General features: G+C 42.1%; 3 protein-coding genes across 3 annotated transcripts; 2 read left to right on the forward strand and 1 right to left on the reverse strand.

Annotated features, from left to right (window-relative positions):
- Positions 1 to 450: 450 nt before the first annotated feature.
- LOC311131919 (phosphatidylserine synthase 1-like) lies at positions 451 to 14,710 on the reverse strand. The gene is made up of 13 exons (XM_084165027.1): positions 14,437 to 14,710; positions 14,044 to 14,135; positions 13,668 to 13,712; positions 13,441 to 13,565; positions 11,416 to 11,574; positions 10,501 to 10,652; positions 9,547 to 9,688; positions 9,150 to 9,262; positions 8,859 to 8,924; positions 8,282 to 8,381; positions 1,742 to 1,810; positions 1,556 to 1,622; positions 451 to 1,458 (listed from the first exon to the last, which is right to left on the reverse strand). Exons 1-13 carry the CDS (start codon positions 14,613 to 14,615, stop codon positions 1,367 to 1,369), a joined length of 1,401 nt encoding a protein of 466 aa, XP_084021153.1. The 5' UTR covers positions 14,616 to 14,710; the 3' UTR covers positions 451 to 1,366.
- Positions 14,711 to 14,998: 288 nt separating this feature from the next.
- mterf3 (mitochondrial transcription termination factor 3) lies at positions 14,999 to 22,663 on the forward strand. Its single transcript, XM_084166058.1, has 8 exons — positions 14,999 to 15,029; positions 19,618 to 19,983; positions 20,064 to 20,216; positions 20,484 to 20,673; positions 20,913 to 21,060; positions 21,243 to 21,314; positions 21,417 to 21,578; positions 22,399 to 22,663. Exons 2-8 carry the CDS (start codon positions 19,626 to 19,628, stop codon positions 22,591 to 22,593), a joined length of 1,278 nt encoding a protein of 425 aa, XP_084022184.1. The 5' UTR covers positions 14,999 to 15,029; positions 19,618 to 19,625; the 3' UTR covers positions 22,594 to 22,663.
- Positions 22,664 to 22,975: 312 nt separating this feature from the next.
- LOC311132763 (cytochrome b-c1 complex subunit 7-like) lies at positions 22,976 to 25,041 on the forward strand. The gene is made up of 4 exons (XM_084166059.1): positions 22,976 to 23,013; positions 23,745 to 23,813; positions 23,940 to 24,106; positions 24,836 to 25,041. Exons 1-4 carry the CDS (start codon positions 22,995 to 22,997, stop codon positions 24,911 to 24,913), a joined length of 333 nt encoding a protein of 110 aa, XP_084022185.1. The 5' UTR covers positions 22,976 to 22,994; the 3' UTR covers positions 24,914 to 25,041.
- The last annotated feature ends 505 nt before the right edge of the window (positions 25,042 to 25,546 follow it).

The following is a 25,546-nucleotide window of genomic DNA, read 5'->3' on the forward strand; positions in this document are numbered from 1 at the left end:
GAGTTCAGCGACTCAGTCCTCTAACAAGGAAGCTTCACGTTAAAAGAGAACCATGGGAAATGCAGTTTAGGCATTCACACTTGCGAGCCTCTGAGACAGGGTTTATTTACGTGGTGACCCTAAAAGCTATACATTTCAGACATATCTGAGTGACAAAGGAAATTAAGACTTTAAAATGTGATGTACATTTCCCAATGAAAAATAAACAAATTAAAACGGTTGCACTAGACTCAGATCATCAAAAATATGTGTATGCATGCTTTCTTTTATCAGTGTAATTTATTCAATACACAATGCATGGGAGATTGATGTGAATATCTTTATTTTTATCACTCCAGTCAACTAGTAAGACTGATAACAAAAATTATCCTCTGCTGCCTGATTCTCTGCTCCCACCTGCTGGTAAAAATTGGTAATAACAAAGGACAACAAAACAGCAAAACATCTTCGTCATGTTTTAAATATTTATTAGAAAGCTATATTCATATACATTATCTTGCAACAGTGTGCGGTTCCCATCATTCATACAAAACAAATGCACTCTTAATGCTTGTATAAAATCAAAGGTTAATCAAATTACATTTCACACACTCACCTGAACAAAGTAGGTCATCATGACATTTTGAACATTTAAGGCCTGGAATTATCTTAAAAATACTGTCCAAACAGGGTTGAGATCAACTCCATTGAAATACTAGTCAGTTAAAGTTATACATGTATATTGAAAGTCAGAGTTCACATTTTTTTTATATGAGGATTTGTAGAAATAAATATAAATTATCTTTAACTTACTGAGTTAAAAAATAATTGACTCAAATTCTGAATCAAACTTTGAATACTGAAGTTGCAAACTGGGCATCTCAACAATTCAGGCTTTACCTTCATATTATTTACGTTTTCATTGTAAGTTAAATAAAATTAATCCCATAATACTTATGGTCATCATTTGAACAATACAAAAAGAGAGGGGGAACATTAAAAATGCATTCGGTACCCCTTGGTGTACAGTAAATCCTGTGAAAATTGTAAACTCAAAAGCTTCATCAAAAGGTAAATTCAACTTTTGTTGAACAGTTCTTGATCTCACACACACAGTAAAGTGGGAGTGGTCACCAAAGTGTAGTAAGTCGCTCTGCATAAGAGCGTCTGCTAAATGTTTTAAACGTAAATGTAGTAAAGCTCTCGGCTCAGCCTTTTCCATTCAGTTTATGCTTCATTTACTTTCTCACTGTTCTTCAACCACCTATTCAACCAATGTAATATCCCCACCTCTTGAACCTTCTCTCCCAAATTATCCTCCTTCCATCTCCCCACAGAGTTGGTGTGTGCAGTAGGGATGTAGTCCCTTCATTGGCTCTCATTTCTTTTAATCATTGTGTCCATTGACAGCTTTGGTTCTCCCAGAGCCTCTCCTTCGTTTAGATTGGCTGGCTGAGTTATTCCGAGAGTCTCTCTCACCTACAATAGGACAAACAGGAAATATGCTCCTTGATGAACATCAGCAAATACAATGCTTTATGTATAAAAATACATTCCACTTGACTCTGATGCTTACCTGTGATATCATCAGGGAAGTAACCACACAAGTCTATTAGGTTACCATCCTCATGCTCAGAGACGCTCTAGAAAAGAGGGTTCTTGATACTCAGTCGGAGACAAAAATAACAACTAAATAGACCAAACTGGACAAAGACTTATGGCGAATGTAGTCTTTCTGTGCAACAGTTGACTATGGGCTTACCTTTAACTCAGGCTCATACTTCTGCTCATACCGCACCATCCCATACAGACAGAGAAGTGTAATGAAGGCCTATAGAGAGAGAGACGTAGAGATGTAGAGAGCACTGACACCACAATGGAGAGCACTCACCTCCCACATAGCAGTCATATGTCAGAGCATCCCAATGGTATTACACAGCCTAAATAACACGTCATTGTTATGGACACTTGAGGTACAAGAATTGGAGCAGGGAGAATTGTTTAAGGTAAACACATGTTCGCATACGCACACACACACAAACAGAGAGCGAGACACACAGAAAGAGAGAGACACACACAGCGAGAGAGACACAAACACATAGAGAGAGAGACACAAACAAACACACAGAGAGACACACACACACAGAGAGAGACACACACACAAATAGAGAGACACAGAGAGAGAGAGAGAGACACACAGAGAGAGACACACACACAGAGAGAGAGAGACACACACACACACACACACACACACACACACACACACACACACACACACACTCAAAGAGAGAGAGATACACAGACACACACACAAAGAGAGAGAGAGAGAGAGAGACACACAGAGAGAGAAAGACACACACACACACACACAGAGAGAGAGAGAGAGAGACACACAAACACAGAGAGACACACACACACAGAGACACACACACAAAGAGAGACACAGAGAGAGAGAGACACACACACACACAGACACACACACACAAACACAGAGAGAGAGACACACACACACACACACAGAGAGACACACACACAAAGAGAGAGAGACACACACACACACACACACACACAGAGAGACACACACACAAAGAGAGAGAGACACACACACAGAGAGAGAGAGAGAGAGAGAGAGAGACACACACAAACACAGAGAAAGAGAGACACACACTCACAAAGAGAGAGAGAGACACACAGAGAGAGAGAGAGACACACACAAAGAGAGAGAGAGAGAGAGAGAGACAGAGACAGAGACAGAACATATGCACAGGCCGTGCTCAACATGCTCTGCTCACACCTACTGTTATGGTCCGGGTCTAAACCACACAAAAACAACACTAGACACTATGGAACACAAAGCTTTTACTATCTCATCCTGGAATATACAAGGTCTGAGGTCATCTGCCTTTGGCCTAAAGAGCAGGAACCCAGAATTCATCAAAGAAATTTGAAATACAGACATTGTCATTCTACAAGAAACATGGTATAAAGGAGACGGACCCACTGGTTGCCCTCTATGTTACAGAGAGTTGGTAGTCCCATCAACCAAACTACCAGGTGTGAAACAGGGAAGAGACTCAGGGGGTAGGCTAATTTGTTATAGAGCAGACCTAACCCATTCTATTAAATTAGTCAAAAAAGGAACATTTTACATCTGGCTAGAAATTAATAAGGAAATTATCTTAACAGAGAAAAATGTCCTTGTGTGCTACCTATATTCCCCCAATAGAATCCCCATACTTTAACGATGACAGCTTCTCCATTCTAGAGGGGGAGATCAACCTTTTCCAGGCCCAGGGACATGTACTAGTCTGTGGCGACCTAAATACCAGAACTGGACAAGAACCTGACACCCTCAGCGGGACAAACACCTACCTGGAGGTGACAGCATTCCCTCCCCCATACAGTGAGGGAAAAAAGTATTTGATCCCCTGCTGATTTTGTACGTTTGCCCACTGACAAAGACATGATCAGTCTATAATTTTAATGGTAGGTTTATTTGAACAGTGAGAGACAGAATAACAACAAAAAAATCCAGAAAAACGCATGTCAAAAATGTTATAAATTGATTTGCATTTTAATGAGGGAAATAAGTATTTGACCCCTCTGCAAAACATGACTTAGTACTTGGTGGCAAAACCCTTGTTGGCAATCACAGAGGTCAGACGTTTCTTGTAGTTGGCCACCAGGTTTGCACACATATCAGGAGGGATTTTGTTCCACTCCTCTTTGCAGATATTCTCCAAGTCATTAAGGTTTCGAGGCTGACCTTTGGCAACTCGAACCTTCAGCTCCCTCCACAGATTTTCTATGGGATTAAGGACTGGAGACTGGCTAGGCCACTCCAGGACCTTAATGTGCTTCTTCTTGAGCCACTCCTTTGTTGCCTTGGCCGTGTGTTTTGGGTCATTGTCATGCTGGAATACCCATCCACGACCCATTTTCAATGCCCTGGCTGAGGGAAGGAGGTTCTCACCCAAGATTTGATGGTACATGGCCCCGTCCATCATCCCTTTGATGCGGTGAAGTTGTCCTGTCCCCTTAGCAGAAAAACACCCCCAAAGCATAATGTTTCCACCTCCATGTTTGACAGTGGGGATGGTGTTCTTGGGGGTCATAGGCAGCATTCCTCCTCCTCCAAACACGGCGAGTTGAGTTGATGCCAAAGAGCTCGATTTTGGTCTCATCTGACCACAACACTTTAACTTTAACCAGTTCTCCTCTGAATCATTCAGATGTTCATTGGCAAACTTCAGACGGGCCTGTATATGTGCTTTCTTGAGCAGGGGGACCTTGCGGGCGCTGCAGGATTTCAGTCCTTCACGGCGTAGTGTGTTACCAATTGTTTTCTTGGTGATTATAGTCCCAGCTGCCTTGAGATCATTGACAAGATCCTCCCGTGTAGTTCTGGGCTGATTCCTCAGGCCGAGGGAGCCCCAGGCCGAGGAAGATTGACAGTTATTTTGTGTTTCTTCCATTTCCGAATAATCGCACCAACTGTTGTCACCTTCTCACCAAGCTGCTTGGCGATGGTCTTGTAGCCCATTCCAGCCTTGTGTAGGTCTACAATCTTGTCCCTGACATCCTTGGAGAGCTCTTTGGTCTTGGCCATGGTGGAGAGTTTGGAATCTGATTGATTGATTGCTTCTGTGGACAGGTGTCTTTTATACAGGTAACAAGCTGAGATTAAGAGCACTCCCTTTAAGAGTGTGCTCCTAATCTCAGCTCGTTACCTGTATAAAAGACACCTGGGAGCCAGAAATCTTTCTGATTGAGAGGGGGTCAAATACTTATTTCCCTCATTAAAATGCAAATCAATTTATAACATTTTTGACATGCGTTTTTCTGGATTTTTTTGTTGTTATTCTGTCTCTCACTGTTCAAATAAACCTACCATTAAAATTATAGACTGATCATTTCTTTGTTAGTGGGCAAACGTACAAAATCAGCAGGGGATCAAATACTTTTCCCCCCTCACTGTATGCCCTCCTAGACACAACTACGACAACATAACCAACAAAAACGGGTCACAACTCCTGCAGCGCTGTCGGATGCTGGGTATGTACATAGTCAATGGTAGGCCTCGAGGGGATTCCTACGGTAGGTACACATATAGCTCATGTCTTGGCAGTAGTATAATAATATAATAATATGCCATTTAGCAGACGCTTTTATCCAAAGCGACTTACAGTCATGCGTGCATAATTTTTTTTGTGTATGGGTGATCCCGGGGATCGAACCCACTACCCTGGCGTTACAAGCGCCGTGCTCTACCAGCTGAGCTACAGAGGACCACCCGAATAAGTACTGTAGACTACTTTATTAATGACCTCAACCCAGTCTCTTAGAGTGATCAGTCAGTCCACTGACACCCCTATAAGATCACAGCAAAATCACACTCTACTTGAACAGAGCTATGCTCATTCATGAGGCATCAAAGCCAAAGGAACGGAATAATATTAAGAAATGCTATAGCAGGAAAGAAAATAGTGTGGAAATCTACCAAAAAACTATTAGGCAACAACAAAATCAATCCCTTCTAGACAATTTCCGAGACAAAATGTTTCACTGTAATAGTGAAGGTGTAAACCTGGCAGTAGAAAACCTAAACAGTACATTTGACCTCTCAGCTTCCCTACCAAATCTAAACATTTCAAGCAGACAACCTAAGAAAATTAACAACAATGACAATGAAGAGTTATCTATCCAAAACGGAGATGTATGGATAAACCACTTCTCCAATCTTTTTGGCCCTTTCAGTGCCTTGCAAAAGTATTCATCCCTCTTGGCGTTTTTCCTATTTTGTTGCATTACAACCTGTAATTTAAATGGATTTTTATTTGGATTTCATATAAGCGACATACACAAAATAGTCCAAATTGGTGAAGTGAAATGAAAAAAATTACTTGTTTCAAAAAATTCTACAAAATAAATAACGGAAAAGTTGTGCGTGCATACAGTTGAAGTCGGAAGTTTATATACACTTAGGTTGGAGTCATTAAAACTCGTTTTTCAACCACTCCACAAATGTATTGTTAACAAACAATTCCAGTGGGTCAGAAGTTTACATACACTAAGTTGATGGTGCCTTTAAACAGCTTGGAAAATTCCAGAAAATGATGTCATGGCTTCTGATAGGCTAATTGACATAATTTGAGTCAATTGGAGGTGTACCTATGGATGTATTTCAAGGCCTACCTTCAAACGTAGTGCCTCTTTGCTTGACATCATGGGAAAATCAAAAGAAATCAGCCAAGATCTCAGAAAAAAAATGTAGACCCCACAAGTCTGGTTCATCCTTGGGAGCAATTTCCAAATGCCTGAAGGTACCACGTTCATCTGTACGAACAATAGTAAGCAAGTATAAACACCATGGGACCACGCAGCCATCATACCGCTCAGGAAGGAGACGCGTTCTGTCTCCTAGAGATGAACGTACTTTGGTGCAAAAAGTGCAAATCAATCCCAGACCAACAGCAAAGGACCTTGTGAAGATGCTGGAGGAAACATTTACAAAAGTATCTATATCCACAGTAAAACGAGTCCTATATCGACATAACCTGAAAGGCCGCTCAGCAAGGAAGAAGCCACTGCTCCAGAACCTCCATTAAAAAGCCAGACTACGGTTTGCAACTGCACATGGGGACAAAGATCGTACTTTTTGGAAATGTCCTCTGGTCTGATGAAACAAAAATAGAACTGTTTGGCCATAATGACCATCGTTATGTTTGGAGGAAAAACGGGGTCGCTTGCAAGCCGAAGAACACCATCCCAACCGTGAAGCACGGGGGTGGCAGCATTATGCTGTGGGGGTGCTTTGCTGCAGGAGGGACTGCTGCACTTCACAAAATAGATGGCATCATGAGGAAGGACAATTATGTGGATATATTGAAGCAACATCAGTCAGGAAGTTAATGCTTGGTTGCAAATGGGTCTTCCAAATGGACAATGACCCCAAGCATACTTCCAAAGTTGTGGCAAAATGGCTTAAGGACAACAAAGTCAAGGTATTGGAGTGGCCATCACAAAGCCCTGACCTCAATCCTGTAGAAAATCTGTGGGCAGAACTGAAAAAGCGTGTGCGAGCAAGGAGGCCTACAAACCTGACTCAGTTACACCAGCTCTGTCAGGAGGAATGGGCCAAAATTCATCCAACTTATTGTGGGAACCTAGTGGAAGGCTACCCGAAACGTTTGACCCAAGTTAAACAATTTAAAGGCAATGCTACCAAATACTAATTGAGTAAACTTCTGACCCACTGGGAATGTGATTAAATAAATAAAAGCTGAAATAGATCATTCTCTCTACTATTATTCTGACATTTCACATTCTTAAAATAAAGTGTTGATCCTAACTGACCTAAGACAGGGCATTTTTACTAGGATTAAATGTCAGGAATTGTAAAAAAAACTGAGTTGAAATGTATTTGGCTAAGGTGTATGTAAACTTCCGACTTCAACTGTAGGTAGATACCCGCTAATTATCAAAATCCAGAAAAGAGCCGTTAAATTCTACAACCACCTAAAAGGAAGCGATTCCCAAACTTCCATAACAAAGCCATCACCTACAGAGAAATTAACCTGGAGAAGAGCCCCCTAAGCAAGCTGGTCCTGGTGCTCTGTTCACAAACAGACCCCACAGAGCCCCAGGACAGCAACACAATTAGACCTAACCAAATCATGAGAAAACAAAAAGAGAATTACTTGACACATTGTAAAGAATTAACAAAAAAACTGAGCAAACTAGAATGCTCATTGGCCCTAAACAGACAGTACACAGTGGCAGAATACCTGACTACTGTGACTGACCCAAAATCAAGGAAATCTATGACTTTGTACAGACTCAGTGAGCATAGCCTTGCACTTCCTAACTTCCTGCCAAATGTATGACCCTATTAGAGACACATATTTCCCTCAGATTACACAGACCCACAAAGAATTAGAAAACAAATCCAATTTGGATAAACTCCCATTTCTATTGGGTGAAATACCACAGTGTGCAATCACAGCAGAAAGATTGGTGACCTGTTGTCACAAGACAAGTGCAACCAGTGAAGAACAAACACCATTGTAAATACAACCTATATTTATGTTGATTTATTTTCCCTTTTGTACTTGAACTATTTGCACATCATTACAACACTGTATATAGACATAATATGACACTTGAAATGTATTTATTCTTTTGGAACTTTTGTGAGTGTAATGTTTACTGTTAATTTTTTATTGTTTATTATCGCGAGAGAGAGAGAGAGACACACACACACAGAAAGAGACACACAGAGAGAGACACACACGGCTCTTACCACACACAGAAGCCACTGGAACACCGACCGGGCTTGTGTTTTGGAGAACACATCCTGACCAAACTTGATGCACACTAGGGCCTCCAGGAAGGCTATGGCCCTGTGAGTTAGATAAGGACCATTGTTAACGGACACTCACCACCAAACATTCACCTCTAACAATAATTGCATTTTACAACAAGCATTATCTATAGCAAAATATATGTTTTTTTTGTTAATGGCACTATGTTAAAATGCACACACAGTCACAGAAAACAAATACATTTCCTCTTTAATTCTAGTCACCAGACTGCAGAGGGTACTTAGAGTTTCTAATATTGAAGGGGTGAAGCCAGGGGCATATAAGGGCCTCATTGTTTTCTATTTAATAGTGAGAGAGCAAGTCTGGTCACCATGGTTACCAGAGCCTAGTCAGGGCAATCACAAGCTTAGGACTGCGATGAGGACAGCATCTTTACAATATTTTGAATAAAACTGTACGTGAGCCAATTTCCCATCCACAGCACTTCTGAGACGTTTGTCAATGACGTGGTCGCAACATTAGAAATGTCCACTAGAGGATCCAGACGAGACTCACCCAAACATCCAACATTGTGTTCCCACTCTTTTGCACTGTGTGTCTGTCAGATACGCATAATACTGTCTGAAAGAACAGGAAGACGAACATTAGATACAGTTTATCTACAGCCATCACAAAAACGACTGTCAAATCATTACGATAAAAAGAAAGGAGGTTTACAGTAATCATTCAAAACTTATTTCAACTCAATTCCATATGATAAGAGACTGCACATGTCTGTCATAACTCCCTTGTGCCTCTATAATGTAGAACACACGTGTGGAGTGGCGTGGTGGAGGGGCTCCCTACCGTACAGTAGGTGCTGTGATGATTCCGAGGAGGAGGATCCGGCACCAGCTGAGAGCGTGAGACGCCTGGAACACGAAGATGTGCTTCAAGAAGAATGTGTTCAACTCAGTCAGCTGTTTAGAGGAAAGGAGGACAGACAGGAAGTAAAGTAGTCCAGCAACATGTATATTAAAATCATCACTGCACACAGCTTAGATATCATAAAATCTACCCCATAATCTTCAGGTATGTAGTAGGTCACCGTCAATAAGACAAGATCATAGAAAACATATCAACTGTTCCATTTGTTTTCCCAAATGACTTATAAGTCAATATACACAGAGTAATGACATAAATGGATTCTGACTTCTAACCCTGACACTAAATACTAATGTTTCATTTCCAGGTCAGAGGTCACCTGCCAGAGGATCATAAAGAGGTAGATCCCAGCCACCCTCTGGAAGGAGGACTTGGGGTCTAACCAGCGTACGTAGGTCCAGCTGGCTGGGGTGAACTGGAGCACAACCCGCTTCAGCTTCCCTGTGGTCGTATGGATGTCTCTGAAGACACATCATAGATACAGATATACAGGGAAAGGTACACTTACACACTGGGAAGTAACACCGATGAGTGTTCAGATACAGTTAGGCAAACAAGGTTAAACACACAGATACAGGCATAAAGAGAATTACATTCATACGCTGGGTGTACAAAGCATGCCTTTCCATTACATAGACTGACCAGGTGAATCCAGGTGAAAGCTATGATCCCTTATTGATGTCACTTGTTAAATCCATTTCAAATCAGTGTAGATAAAGGGGAGGAAACTGGTTAAAGAAGGATTTTTAAGGCTTGAGACAATTGAGATATGGATTGTGTATGTGTGCCATTCAGAGGGTGAATGGGCAAGACAAAATATTTAAGTGCCTTTGAACGGGTTATGGTAGTAGATGCCAGGCACACCGGTTTGAGTGTTTCAAGAACTGCAAAGCTGCTGGGTTTTTCACGCTCAACAGTTTCCTGTGTGTATCATGAATGGTCCACCACCCAAAGGACATCCAGCCAACTTGACACCTGTGGGAAGCATTGGAGTCAACATGGGCCAGCATCCCTGTGGAATGCTTGACACCTTGTAGAGTCCATGCCCCGACGAATTTAGGCTGTTCTTAGGGTAAAAGGGGGGGCAACTCAATATTAAGGTGTTCCTTATGTTTTGTACACTCAGTGTAAATGAGAAAGCACACATGCACTTAATTAGAGCAGGCAGAAATTCAGTAGAATAATGTAGTTTAATTGGGACTGGTTAACTGTATTGTGCCATCTGTCATGAGACTACAGGAGAAGGGAGGAATCCAATAGGAGGAGAACTCACTTGATGCTGGCCCATTGGTAGGTGCGCATCTCCAGGAAGCGACACACAGTCATGCCCAGCCAGATGCCTCCTCCATTACACAGCAGGATGTCCAGGATCACCTGGTCCCACCAGCACTCAGCAAAGTTAGGCAGCAGGTGCATGAAGAACAGCTGAGGGAGGGAGAGACAGAAAGAGACAGACAGACAGACAGACAGACAGACAGACAGACAGACAGACAGACAGACAGACAGACAGAGACAGACAGACAGACAGCGAGAGAGACAGACAGACAGACAGACAGACAGACAGCGAGTGAGACAGACAGAGACAGACAGACAGCGAGAGAGAGAGACAGACAGACAGCGAGAGAGAGAGACAGATAGACAGACAACGAGAGAGAGAAACAGATAGACAGCGAGAGAGAGAGACAGCGAGAGAGAGAGACAGACAGACAGAGACAGACAGACAGACAGACAGACAGACAGACAGACAGACAGACAGACAGACAGACAGACAGAGAGAGAGACAGACAGCGAGAGAGACAGACAGACAGACAGAGAGACAGACAGACAGACAGCGAGTGAGACAGACAGACAGCGAGAGAGACAGACAGACAGCGAGAGAGACAGACAGACAGCGAGAGAGACAGACAGACAGACAGACAGACAGACAGACAGACAGACAGACAGACAGCGAGAGAGAGAGAGAGAGGTGAATGAGGAGCTGACATTTGACGGAGCGCACATCCAATGGAATGATTCGGAACATCTGTTGTTGGAAATTGAGCAGGACTTCACAAAGACACATTGTGTGTCCAAAAAGGCACCCTATTCCCTATATAGTGCACCACTTTTGAGGGTCCATATGGTTCTGGTCAAAATTAGTGCACTGTATAGAGAATAGGGTGCCATTTGGGATGCAGCCTTTATTTACCTCAGTGAGCTCCCAGGTGATGCTGATGGTCCAGCAGAGGCCATAGCTGCGGATGAGCAGGGCCTTCATGGCCCAGCCTGCGAAATGCCCAAATGCAAAGATGTCAAAGTGGCTCAGGATCCGATCCCAGGTTATCACGTGGCAGTTCACTGCATATTCCTACAGGGGGAGAAAGGACAGGTAAGACATGGACACAAAAGAGGCAGATAAGACATAACAAGACAGTGGTGGATCAGCAGTATGGTGAGTCATGATGATGCTAGCCTCCGACACCCAGGTTTCGCTCACGTATAGTTGAGTCACGAGATTTGGGAGGAAGGCCTCACGAGACAATGGGTAAGTTTACATGCACACAATAATACGCTTATTGTGAATACTCTAATTTATATAATAGTTCAATTAAAACGTTTACATGCTTTGCAAGAAGAACGATTTCCCTATTAATCCTGTTTACATGGACACATCTGAAATCAGGCTACCTGATGGGACCTTGATAAATGCAGAAAATCGCCAATCAATATAAGCTTCTACCACAGCGACTATGTTATTTTTGGGACGCCTATTTGATTCTGAGTTCGGACATATAAAGTTTGTATGTGAAAACTATTTCTAAGATGCATACTTTCAGTTTGTCCGAACTCACTTCACTTGCGCAAAAGAGGGAGGCTCGCGCTGCGGGTGCTAGCACATGCGCAGATCAAATACACAGCTGAAACTCAGATGAACGTATTTACATGTCCTAATACTTCAAAAGATTGCTCAATAATCCAGGTGTTTCAATCGGCGTATGTTTACTTCGATTATGACTTTACGCCAATGAAGATAAACAGAGTAACATTTTTAAATTACTAATGCCATACTCAGCCTACTGCCATAATCAGTTTAATATCAAATAATTAGTGTACATGTAAACGTGTTCTTCATGCAATATCAATGTTCACAAGGCTTTAGGTGTAAGAGGAATTTCATTGGCTTTATTTTACAGCTTTTGCATGATGAGATCAGTAACCCTATAAATTGTCAATATGTAACAATGCCAGTTTAACTAAAATATTTGTGATACTTACACATGGCAACCGCATCCAGGGAAGGCTGATGCCAATCGTTTAACCCAGTGTTGAATAATCCTATAGGCTCAGTGGTAGCTCTGTCCTCAATGTCTTAAAGTTCACCACCTTACAGAAAGGTTCTATTACCTCCCGCCAGGGGCGCGACTTTCACTGGGGACATGTCCCCCCCACAGTTTTATCATTGGAATGTGATACAAAACGAGGCAACGGTGTGCTTTAGGACCATGCAGACGCCTCCGAGCGGTCGGGTAGGCTGTTTGGAGTGTTTATCCGACTGGATAAAAAAAATATATATATATATATATATATATATATATATATATATATATATATATATATATATATATATATATAATAATAATAATGTCCCCCCCACTTCTAAAACCAAAGTTGCACCCCTGCCTCCCTCAAATTTCGTTGGATTATATTACCACACAGAGGGGATTGGAGAGCTTTCCAAACTCAAAACCTGATCGCTTCATCAGAACTTAGCCTACCTTTTCATTGTAAAAACATGGCATGGCCCTAAAGGATGGATGTAATAGGATAAATGCTAGGAGGAGTGGAGGGAGAGTCAAGGATCATCTTGAATACAAGCTCCAGGGTTGAGTTTCCCCAAAGTACAGATCTAGGAACAGCTGCCCCTCCCCCAACCATAACCTTAATCATTAGTTGGAAAAATTCAAAACTGACCCAAGATCAGCATGGTAGGGGCAACTACACCTGAAATGGTGTCTGGCATGAGGTGAATACATTTTTACATTTTACACATTTAGACTTACAGGAGCAATTAGGGTTAAGTGCCTTGCTCAAGGGCACATCGACAGATTTTTCACCTAGTCGGCTCGGGATTAGAACCAGCGACCTTTTGGTTACTGGCACAACGCTCTTAACCACTAAGCTACCTGCCGCCCCATACTGTATACTGTAGCATATTGAGATAAAAATGACTCACCATGACATCAGCCTCACGGGTAGCGTAGCGCAGGTTGGGGTCCACCCAGTACATGAGTCTCTTCACCTGGGCCCAGTTCAGGAAGATGAGGATGACCAGGAACAGGAAGTACAGAACACTCAGACCTGACAACAACAGGAAAGAACCAATCAGAGTTCCATGGACATGGTTCCATAGAGGAGTTCCCCTGATGATGACATGTTGTACTTTGCAGTAGGCCTACTCACCAAATACCATGCGCCAAATCGCAGGATGTGGTCTGGTGAATGGACCTGAAGTGGTTAAATTAAATACTGCATTTACACACTTATCTACCATTATCAGAGTGGATCTACCAAAACCCTCATATACTGCACTTCCAAAGTTAACGTAGCATATACTGCAAACAGTGGGTATCCCATTCACTTGCACAGTCAAAACCATGTCATGCTGCAAGAGGCCATGCTGAAGACTAGTTTTGAATCTTTAAGACCTGAACATCTATTAAGTGGCCAATGATCTACACTAGAACAACATTCCTCCCACCCACCCCATGCAGACACCCTTTTTACCAGGTGCTGGGCTGGGCTATTGTCAAGTACAAGGCAGTGACTGAGTGAGTACCATTGGGGAAGGCCAGGACACTGATGACGAGGAAGAAGGAGACAATCAACAGGAGACCCACTCGAAGGTTGTTGTCAGCATCTGCATCCTCCCTGGCAGAGAGAGCAGGGTTTGATATCAAAAAGCATTGGCTGAGATATGCAATATGTACATCATTCTCAGAGGATAAAGTGAGGTTTACTATGATACAGTCAACCTAAAATGTGACATTTAAAAAAGTTTGCTTGATTTTTGTATTTATTACAATAAGGAACATTAAAATGTCTAAACTTCTGTAGTTCAATTATACAATTGAGTTTACACTTGGGTTAGATTACTAGGCCAAGTTATCACAACCACTAGGTCTACTTGCTGATCAAATGAGCCGTCTACTCTGTACTGTCATTGGGTTACCTGGAAAATACGAAGTACATCAAACTAGCCACTGTGAACGTCAAGAGAGTGAGAGTGTGAGGCTTGTAGAAAAAGTCGATACTGATGTCCTCCACTTGTTGCTCGTTAATCATCCGAAAGTGTAACATGTAATTCACATCATCCTTGCTTAATGTCCGGGACCCCAAAGCAGGTGCCATGGCGAGGGCTAAGGAGTTTCTTTAAAAAAAAAGTATCTGTATCAACACTTCCAGACAGGACAGGTTAGGATGCCTGTAAATACATTGCTGAGTACTGGGAACAACAAGGGCAGAGAGAGGACTGAGCAAACCTGACAACGGCGCAACCAACTCAACTAAATACAGGGGTGTAGTGGGAATACACATTCCAATACCAGCACTCCCAATTCATTCAATGCAATTTTTCTTCAGAAAGAGTTTTATATTTTATTATTTTTAACATCAGAAATTCCCGATGAAAGGCAAAATAAGTTTTTTTAATCGGTCCTTCATTAGGTTGTTTTAGTTTGAGCTGGCTCATTCCCCTGCTTCTTTTCCTATTTTGGTACAGCTAAAATAGGGACACTTCCGTAATCCTTCGGTGAGAGTGCACACGTGAGTAGATTGACATTGGCGCTATCTACTTGTTTTTACGCTTGTTCAGAGGACATGTTCATGTTTTGACCCATATTTTTCTAAGTTATTGCATGATGTCATCCATTTTGTACTTGCAAAAACCATTTTGTTTCTATCCGCTTGCTGGCTACCCCGTATGATTGCTCTATGCAAGCTAGCTAGCTAGCCAGCCAGCCATTGCTGGTTCAATGCACCTCATTTAGCCAGAAGATCCGACCTGCTTGCTTACAGCTGCACTAGGGTCGGGCAACATTCATGTGTATATTAAGACACTGCGGAACCAGCCCGAGATATGGCTCAGAAAACATACCTCAATCAGGGATGACACATGTGTTTTATTTCGAATTGTCCCATTATCCCAACTGTTACACCGAGAAGTTTGAACAACTGTTTGTTTTTCCGGAAAACTGTCCTTTCATCCTCATACTAGGTAGAAAAAAACCACAGCAGCTATTTTGGAATGGCAGTGTCAGCCAATCAGCTCCTTTGTTGTTCAACACCACATGCCATCCCATAATGGCTGCTACTGCTAGCTAGAATGAGGACTAAAATGGCAGTTTACTTAAAGTGGAACTGACTGCGTTTTAACTATAGACATGAAACAAACAATCATAATATCAGTAAAAAATATGAAATTCCCAGTTTATGCTTCAAAACCAACTTCATAAGAGGTTTTAAAAATAGGATGCAGTTCAATGCATGATGAATATAGTTAACCAATACATTTCTTGGTAGGCCCAAAAAATATTGCTATCAGGTTGTAAATCACAGCTGGCCTGGTACATTGTTGGCTGCTTCCACCCATTCCAGATGCACTGTTTCAGTTTAAATTACTCAATATTTTGAACAAAAACAGACGACTGTGACTAAGGCTGGGAATGTCAATACAATCAAACTAGCAAGGGCAATGATCACAAGTCAGTCATAACGTGGCTAATAGGCCCGTGGGCTGATTAGGACACACAGGTGAGTATAAATGAGTCGACAGTTGAGTCATTACATTTTAGTCATTTAGCAGACGCTCTTATCCAGAGTGACTTACAGTTAGTGAGTGCATACATTTTCATACTGGCCCCCCGTGGGAAACGGGGCGCCATGCTCTACCAACTGAGCTACAGGGGACCTGTTTCATCTAGTTTATGAAATTACAGCCTGATGCGCTCGCATCGGTGAATTCAACTTATATTGCGCTGCTTTTGTGTGTCCCGTTTGCAGCGGAGGGAAAGTGTACAGACACATGCCACATTCCTAGCTAGGCTACTAAAATGTTGCAGTCTGGCTTCGGTTTTTAAAGCTTGACAATGAATAACCAAAAAACTAAACCTGCAACAAAACACCATGCAAAGGAGAAACATGTAGGCCTATTACAGCAACATTTGATCAGTATCCTAGGCTGGCTACTCAACTACAATACATTTTGAGTATGCCATTCTGCATTCAACTGCACCGGTGATCCATGTAGTGCAAAAAAAATGAAAAACATGTTTTAAGTTTAAATGTTACAACAAACCGATAGCTACGTTTTTGTTATTTGTATTTATTAAATACTTTTTGATTAGGGTCACAGCATATTATGCACATCTGCAAGCATAGCAGCAAAGGCTGGACAAAAATTATTTATCTCCTTTTGTTTTAATATGTTAATGCTATATACAGCATCCTATGTACATAAGTGGACACTATAAAGAGCCATATTTTTTCTAATAAAACAATGGCCAGTTTGGGTCGCAGTTGCACGTTTTTTTTGTAAAAACAAATAGGCTATGTCTGGCCCATGAATTTGTGCGCTGATTGACTTTGACACCCCTGGGCTGGCGTATCTATTTATGTAGCTAGCTATTTATTTAGCAAGCTAAAAACACAGAGCCTAACGTTATCTAGCTAGCTGCTGGGAGGATGTCATGTCATTGGAGGAGTGTGTGAGTGACTGACTTTTTCCCCTCATATCATTTTCCGGTGTTTACAGCTAGAGATGCAGGTGTCATTTGGTTAGCTAGCAAGAAAAAGAATCACTATGCTGAACTTGAACGACTGTTATCCACAGTTAGCATATTTCTTAGTTGTCAATCAAATGTATTTGGCGTCTATCAAATGGGTGGGCAGGCAAGTTCCCATTCAATTGTCAAAACGTGGGTTGGGACAAGCATGCATTGGCAGGCAAGCTGCAAAAGGAGGAGCAGGCTGCTATTCCCCATCGTTTCAGTGCATTTTTAATGGCCAACTAGCTTAAAGTTTGAGAGGGTTTATCTAATGTTCCCTAATTAGATTTTAGCTTATCTCGCTATGGCTAGCATTAGTTGTTGATCTTGTTGTTGATATGCATAGGAAACTGAGGGAGAGAGAGCCTACCTTTTCATGGTTGTTTGATCAATAAGACTGTGAAGTTCCCAAATGTAAGAGGACTCCGGTGGTATTTAAATACACTATATATACAAAAGTGTGCGGACACGCCTTCAAATTAGTGGATTAGGCTATTTCAGCCACACCCGTTGCTGACAGGTGTATAAAATCGAGCACACCGCCATGCAATCTCCATAGACAAACATTGGCAGTAGAATGGCCTTAATGAAGAGCTCAGTGACTTTCACTGTGGCACCGTCATAGGATGCCACCTTTCCAACAAGTCAGTTGGTAAAATTTCTGCCCTGCTAGAGCTACCCCGGTAAACTGTAAGTGCTGTTATTGTGAAGTGGAAACGTCTAGGAGCGACACCGGCTCAGCTGCGAAGTGGTAGGCCACACAAGCGCACAGAACGGGGCTGCCGGGTGCTGAAGCGCATAGCAACACTCACTATCGAGCTCCAAACTGCATCTGGAAGCAACGTCAGCACAAGAACTGTTCGCCGGGAGATTCATGAAATGGATTTCCATGGCCGAGCAGCCGCACACAAGCGTAAAATCACCATGCGCAATGCCAGGCGTCAGCTGGAGTGGTGTAAAGCTCGCTGCCATTGGACTCTGGAGCAGTGGAAACGCGTTCTCTGTAGTGATGAATCACCACCTGGCAGTCCAATGGACAAATCTGGGTTTGGCGGATGCCAGGAGAACGCTACCTGCCCAAATGCATAGTGCCAACTGTAAAGTTTGGTGGAGGAGGAATAATGGTCTGGGGCTGTTTTTCATGGTTCAGGCTAGTCCCCTTAGTTCCAGTGAAGGGAAATCTAAATGCTACAGCATACAATGACATTCTAGATGATTCTGTGCTCCCAACTTTGTGGCAACAGTTTGGGGAAGGCCCTTTCCTGTTTCAGCATGACAATGCCCCCATGCATAAAGCGAGGTCCATGCAGAAATGGTTTGTCGAGATCGGTGTGGAAGAACTTGACTGGCTTGCACAGAGCCCTGACCTCAACCCCATCTAACACCTTTGGGATGAATTGGAACGCCGACTGCGAGCCAGGCTTAATCGCCCAAAATCAGTGCCCGACCTCACTAATGCTTGTGGCTGAATGGAAGCAAGTCTCAGCAGCAATGTTCCAACATCTAGTGGAAAGCCTTCCCAGAAGAGTGGAGGCTGTTATAGCAGCAAAGGGGGGACCAACTCCATATTAATGCCCATGATTTTGGAATGAGATGTTCGACGAGCAGGTGTCCACATACTTTTGGTCATGTAGTGTATTTGCAGAAATCCATTCAGGTATATTTTGTAGCTTTTGGCGAATGCATTCTAATGATCTAAAGTCGCGCTGTTGCCTGTAAACACACAGTCCAGGACAAAGTGAATGATGGCAGGCCCGTGTGGCAAATGGCTTATTTGCATGTAGGCCTACTGTAGCTCTGATTGGCTATGGCACAACGGTCTGCGTAGACTCTGGTCCTGGACAAGACAGATGTTTATTTACATTTTACATTACATTTTAGTCATTTAGCAGACGCTCTTATCCAGAGCGACTTACAGTTAGTGAGTGCATACATTATTTTTATTTTTTCATCATTTACTGCAGTGTCTATTAATTGTCCAAACGCACAGCCGCTTTCCTACTCTGTATTGCTCTAGAATTTTCACAAATGCCTTACTATAGGTAATTCCCAAACATTCAATGAATTTATGAAAACGTGAGAATGACCATTTCTAAGTGCTCGCTTGTCAGAAAATGTAAAAAAAGGTGTCATATTCTTCCAGGGGGTTTATATGAACAGATTTTAATAAGATTCCATGTTGCTAAAATGCTGTCAGATCCACTTTAACTAGCAGTCGTTCAATCTTCTCTGTGTAACAGTTGGGATAATTCGGATTACTACTCATTTCTCATCCCTGGATTGAGGTATGTTTACCGAGCCATATCTCACGCCGGCTCCGCAGTGTCTTAATATACACAGGGAATGCTGTCCGACCCTAGTGCAGCTGTAAGCAAGTGGGTCGGATCTGCTGGCTAGCCCCTCATTCATTTTAATAATCTATTGGTTGCTTCTCTACTCAACAACAACAATCTCCATCATTCAAGCTCAAATAATAAAAATGAATAGCAGTGGCTGAAGAACTTGTAACTTGCAAGACGGTGTGTTCCAGTTACGTTCAATGTACAGACCCCTTTCTCATGTCACAATGTCCTGTGTTTTCATCACAGATTTCTCCATGGCTTTAACCTGTATCCAGCTTTGTCAGAGATGCACCAGTTTACTGAGGTCAAGGAGTGTGGGTATCATCACCCTTCAGTATTCCACAGATGCCCAGCATTGGCCTGCAGCCCTACGGAATTATTTCATTGTTCCAGTCTTGCCCTCCGTGCTCCAGAGAAGTCAGAGCCCATGTCAGACGCGACAGAGGTGGAATCTAGGAGTGCGGAGTTACTGTGAATCTCATGCTAAGGTCCAACCGAAACACAGGAATACTGATGAGTTACCTGGGACTGATATGGTGCCATATCAGAATCCTCTCTCTCATCAACTCAGAGATGGAGGGAGGCATCTGAAGGAGTGGCAGACAGCTTTAGGTACTAATGCCACCCCTGTACACACACACACACACACAAACACAGTGGTCATTTCTACCTAATATTTTTGTCCTCTCCAGATTTGGATGATGCCCCAGGCCACTCTGCATTAGAGGAGATCAGTCATGAGGAGGCAGTTCGTATGGACATCCCAGCTGCCCTGCCTCCTGTCTCCATCTCCCTCAAAGACTATGTCAACGGGTCAGAGACACTCAGCAAGCTTGTACAGCTAGGTAGGTTGGGTCCATTTAGGGTTTGTATCTGATGAACCATTACTTCCCCATTGTCTAGTGTACCAGAGCAATATATGTCATGTATATCTATGTCTCTGGATCATATTCACTAGGCACCAAACTGAAGCAAATGGACTGAAATGGGGAGGGATTACCTGAACTTGCCCAAAAAGAAACACTTGTTTTCGATTTCCACTGCAGAGCATTTTGATACAATGTGCACTAATGAATGTGACTCTGGTGTTAACCCTTCGGTTCCCTCTTCAGGTGTTCAGCTATGGAAACTGGAGCAGAGGCCGAACGTGGGCTCCATGTTGCTGAGGCTAGACTTCCAGACAGACGTGACCCCACGGCTGGTCTTCCTGAAGCAGCTGGGAGTGGAGGACTCTCGCCTGGGCCATCTGATCAGCCACAACCCCTTCATCCTCACAGAGAGCCTGGAGAACCTGCAGGCCAGGTACAAGAGTTGAGGGGATGGTTTTCGTATTGGCAGGTTGAGTTTTCTACAGTCAGCAACACATAGGGTTGACTATCTTAGGGACAGAGAGTACACTTGGTGTTTCCAACTGATATACCTATAGCTGCAGACAAGTTTGATCTCTTGTCTGTCAGCTTCAGTTCTTATAGGACTATGACAGGTGATACAAATAATATGTAGTCTTAAAATGAGATAATAATCTCTCTTTTTCACATTAGGGTGGCTTATCTTAGGTCCAAGAAGTTCAGCGCCGAGTCTGTGGCCTCCATGGTGTCCAGAGCTCCGTACCTGTTGAACTTCAGTGTGAAGAGGATGGACAACCGCCTTGGATTCTACCAACAGCAGTTAGGCCTTAGTGCTCAGAAGGTCAGGTCTGAATTCAGTAAACAAGTCAATGAAAAAGTCGTGTAAGGATTGACCCAAGACAACAGCAATTGGTCACTTTGTTATGTCCCACTAAATGTGTCATAGAACATTATTCACACCCCAAATTACATACAGTAAGATAATGCAAAATATTATTTTACCCATACATGCGTATCTTTCAGACACGGGATGTTGTGGCTCGCCTTCCCAGACTTTTGTGTGGGAGTTTGGAGCCAGTTAAGGAGAATCTTAAGGTATGAAAACAAACAAACACTATCAAACCTTAACTGTGATATGTCTTAATTCTTGGAGAGAAAAATAGGTTAAATTCTCAGAATCCATCTTTTTCATCCTAGATATGCAAACTGGAGATGGGGTTTCGTGAAAATGAGCTCCAGCACATTGTCACTGTAATCCCCAAAGTTCTTACAGCTAACAAGAGGAAACTGACCCAGATATTTGACTACATCCACAACACCATGAACATACCCCATGACCTGATTGTAAAGTTCCCACAGGTAAGCTATAAACTACCAGTCCTGAATCATCCATCTTTGGATAGTGGATACTCGCAGATAATGCATTATCTGGATATGTTAGTGTTTACCTAGCCCAATAATTTACTCCTTATAGTTCATGTTCTGTTTAAAGGCGAATTGGCTCTGGAAGCCAAAACAGCCAAATACTCCATCTAAACATGAATCGATTCTCAATTGCGGTACAGTTCTAGAAACATAAAGCCCTCTACTTTCATATCACATCAAAATAATGTAACTTACTGTACACTGTTTTAACCGGTTTTAACACAGTTGCATCCAACAGTATTTTTCAGTGACAACACGTTTGTGGCGTCCGTCTTCCATTTACACACAGGTGTTTGGAGACGCAGATAGCCAATTAGCACAGCTAGTCCACTCTGTCTTCTGTAAACAAGCGCTGTAACATGGAAATATGGCTGTGTGGGAACACTAACCTTTATAAAGGTGTGTAGTAATTAACCTTAGTTTTTTTTGAAAATTATTTCTCACTGATATGAAAGATACGTTCCTTATGTTTCCAAAACCATACCTACAAGTGATGCATGTTCACGTTTAGAGAAACGTCCGGACTATTAACAAAACTCCAAAAATGGGGTGGGGTAGTATTTACCAAGTGATGGATCAGGAACCACTTATGGGTCACGGTGGGTAACCCCTGCTGGGTCATAGCCAAAGACATTTGGTTTTGTTGAGCTGATGGGACATAGTACATTACCAATGAATTGTCTTTAGACATGTCACAGATTCAGTTCGACTTGCTATCACCTATTGTCTGACAGGTTATCTGTCCTCTCTACAGGTCCTGAATGCAAAGTACCTTCGTATCAAAGAAAGACACCTGTTCCTGCAATACCTGGATAAGGCTCAGTACGACCCTGCAAAGCCTAACTACATCTCTCTGGACAAGCTAGTCTCCCTGCCAGATGAGGCCTTCTGCACTGAAGTGGCATCAGCCACACTAAAGGACTTTGAACTGTTTCAGAAGACAATGTAATTGATAAAACACTACAGTTGTTGTATATGTGTGTTATTATCTGAATAAAGATGTTGAAGATACTCTACAATTGAATCTTGCTGTTTACTATTTAACTGTTGTTGAATGAGCCCATGTGCATGTGTGTACCAAGATGTACCAGAACAGAGCCACATTTGACACATTGTTGAGATTTTGGATGAAACTGAACATTTGATAAATGTAGCTAGCTTTCTTCATAAGGAGTAACATGTAATCATATACATTAGATAAATGGGAAAATATTGAGGATAATTTCAATTCGTGTGATAATTAAATGTTTCAATTTTGTGCAGAGTTGCGCAACCGCGGATGACCTCTTTCTCAGGACGTCATTTTACCCACAATTCCATTCAAACTTTTCTTTTTAGACACAAAACAACATGGCGTCGAGGGCACCAGGTAAAAAAATAATCACCCGTCTTTTAAGCATTTTTTTAGTCTTAAATCGAGATGATACATTTCATATATTGATGAATAAAGGTAATATTGATTTGTGAAAACATCAGAAGACGATGCAGAGTGTTTTGGTGTGTTCAAATCCATGTTTTTAAGGACTCTTTCTGGTGTCCTCTGAGTGTCCCCGCGGAAAGCAAGAAGGATTTTGTTAGCTAGCTATGGCAAATCAAGGAAAGCTCAGTGGTTTGTGCCAGTGACATATTATGCTTTTAAATTAAATGTATGCCAGTTGGCTAATGGATAGGTAAAACAGTACTATAACAGTTAGTTATAATAATCTTCAATGTTCTGATAAACCTTCAAACGCCACGCCAGTGCATCTTGATGATTAATTAACAGCATCTAACGTTACCGGTCCCACCTAGCTAGTAATCTGTAGATTATGTCATGTTATCTACTAGCAATCTATCCACTTACCCAGCACAAATGTAATGTTTGCAGTTGGAGTGCACTACTTGGTTCGCCCAAATAATACTACTGTCAAACCCTCCCTCCAGTCCCTACTTCTGTAATTCACTCAATTCTAGTGGATCCACTCCAGCATCTTGGATGAATGGATAATATGTTTAGGTGTCTCGTTGCTTTTGTACTATAGTGATTGCAACTGGATTTTTAACTGTTTTAGTATACGAAATCTTGTTGACAAGCAAATTTACTTCTGGTCTCCCCCACAGCAGCTACCGGCAGACTCCTGGTCAGCTTCCGTAAATGGTACTACAATGCCGCCGGATTCAATAAAATTGGTAACAGTCTTTTTGTTGGTTTGTTTTTCTATTTGGGGCCACCTGTAATTAATTCACTCAGTCTTAAACATCTATAAACTTCAGTTAGATCTCGCCTTGACACTTTGTGGATATTTTTGGTTCCAGGTCTGTTGCGTGATGACACGATCCATGAGGATGGCGATGTGAAAGAGGCCCTGCGGAGGCTCCCAGAGAAAGTGTACAACGACAGGATGTTCAGGCTCAAGAGAGCCCTGGATCTCTCCATGAAGCAGGCGGTTCTCCCCAAGGAACAGTGGACTCAATATGAGGAGGTACAGCAGACCTGGGCTCAAATGTCATTTGAAATTATGTCAAATACTTTGTGATTGATAGACCTTGCCTGGTTTAATGGACCAATAAAATGGTCCCAAAACTGCAAACCCCACTCATCTGGCACTCCAGGCAGGCTAGAGCAAACACTAAAAGTATTTGAAAGAATTCAAATTGTATTTGAACCCAGGTCTGAGGTACAGTGCATATAGTCTCACACACAAGAGTTTGTACAGGAATGGCTTTGAGATGCCACTGGGAAAATGGAAGATATGTCAGAAGTTTCATAGCAGTTGATGTTATAGTGCAGGGGTATTCAACTCTTACTCTATGAGGCCTGGAGCCTGCTGGTTTTCTGTTCTACCTGATAATTAATTGCACCCACCTGGTCCCAGGTCTAAATCAGTCCCTGATTAGAAGGGAACAATGAAAAAATGCAAGGTCCAGAGTTGAGTTTGAGGGTTATAGTGTAACAATGGAATGAATGGCAAAGTCTAGCCTCAGAGGCTAAGGTGGAGATATTGTTACCATATTGATAGGGCTTAACTAATTAAAGAATCTACATGAAGCAAGTAGGAGTAGAGACTACAGGTTGGATTGGAATTGGGCAATAGTTGAGGAGTTGGGAGACGCCTATAAAGCTGTTTAATGTTGAAAATGACATTATGTAGAGTTGGTGGAAGAAAGTCGACAGAACTAATGTTTTGTTTCTGTTTGACCTTTTTCCGTAGGACGTACATTACCTGGAGCCTTACCTGAAAGAGGTCATCCGTGAGAGGAAAGAGGTTGAGGAGTGGTCGAAGAAATGAGATGGCTCTGGAGGGCTGATGTTCCTTCTCTTTGGTCTGGTGTATGGTTGTCCTCTTGTTGTAATATTTAAAATAAAGTGTGCCCTGTGGGAAGACTGCTTATTAAAAATATAAATTTTTGGAAAGGATGTACAAGTGTGGAGAGTTTTTATGCAGCGTTGCAAGATTCTTAGAATAGCTTTTGTGTTAAGATGCGAACCAGGATGTTGATCCCCACAGTAATAGATGTTTATTTATAGTGAATCCACTTTAATCCCACATTTTACACCACTTTTGTCAAATCAAACTTTCGTTCTGTTATCATAATATACAAGAAACATCTAAACCAGAATATATACAGTACATGTAAATACATGTTTGGTATACAAGTAGTACTATTCTCAACTAAACTCTGCAAAAAAAGGACCCTGTCTTTCAAAGATAATTTGTAAAAATCCAAGTAACTTCACAGATCATTGTAAAGGGTTAAAACACTGTTTCCCATGCTTGTTCAATGAACCATAAACAATTAATGAACATGCACCTGTGGAACGGTTGTTAAGACACTAACAGCTTACAGATGGTAGGCAATTAAGGTCACAGTTATGAAAACTTAGGACACTAAAGAGCACTTTCTACTGACTCTGAAAAACA

The sequence above is a fragment of the Coregonus lavaretus genome, assembly GCF_964263955.1.
Source record: "Coregonus lavaretus genome assembly, chromosome: 7".
In the NCBI taxonomy this organism is placed as follows: domain Eukaryota; kingdom Metazoa; phylum Chordata; class Actinopteri; order Salmoniformes; family Salmonidae; genus Coregonus; species Coregonus lavaretus.

Coding starts and splice junctions, on each gene's coding strand:
- mterf3 (XM_084166058.1), top strand. CDS start 19,626: ATGGCTTTAACCTGTATCCAGCTTTGTCAGAGATGCACCAGTTTACTG. Junction 21,061..21,242: donor TAGGCCTTAGTGCTCAGAAG/GTCAGGTCTGAA, acceptor CGTATCTTTCAG/ACACGGGATGTTGTGGCTCG. Junction 21,315..21,416: donor CAGTTAAGGAGAATCTTAAG/GTATGAAAACAA, acceptor TTTTCATCCTAG/ATATGCAAACTGGAGATGGG.
- LOC311131919 (XM_084165027.1), bottom strand. CDS start 14,615: ATGGCACCTGCTTTGGGGTCCCGGACATTAAGCAAGGATGATGTGAAT. Junction 11,575..13,440: donor CCCGTGAGGCTGATGTCATG/GTGAGTCATTTT, acceptor CTCCCCCTGTAG/GAATATGCAGTGAACTGCCA. Junction 10,653..11,415: donor TCACCTGGGAGCTCACTGAG/GTAAATAAAGGC, acceptor TCCCTCCCTCAG/CTGTTCTTCATGCACCTGCT.
- LOC311132763 (XM_084166059.1), top strand. Junction 23,814..23,939: donor CGCCGGATTCAATAAAATTG/GTAACAGTCTTT, acceptor TTTTGGTTCCAG/GTCTGTTGCGTGATGACACG. Junction 24,107..24,835: donor AGTGGACTCAATATGAGGAG/GTACAGCAGACC, acceptor CTTTTTCCGTAG/GACGTACATTACCTGGAGCC.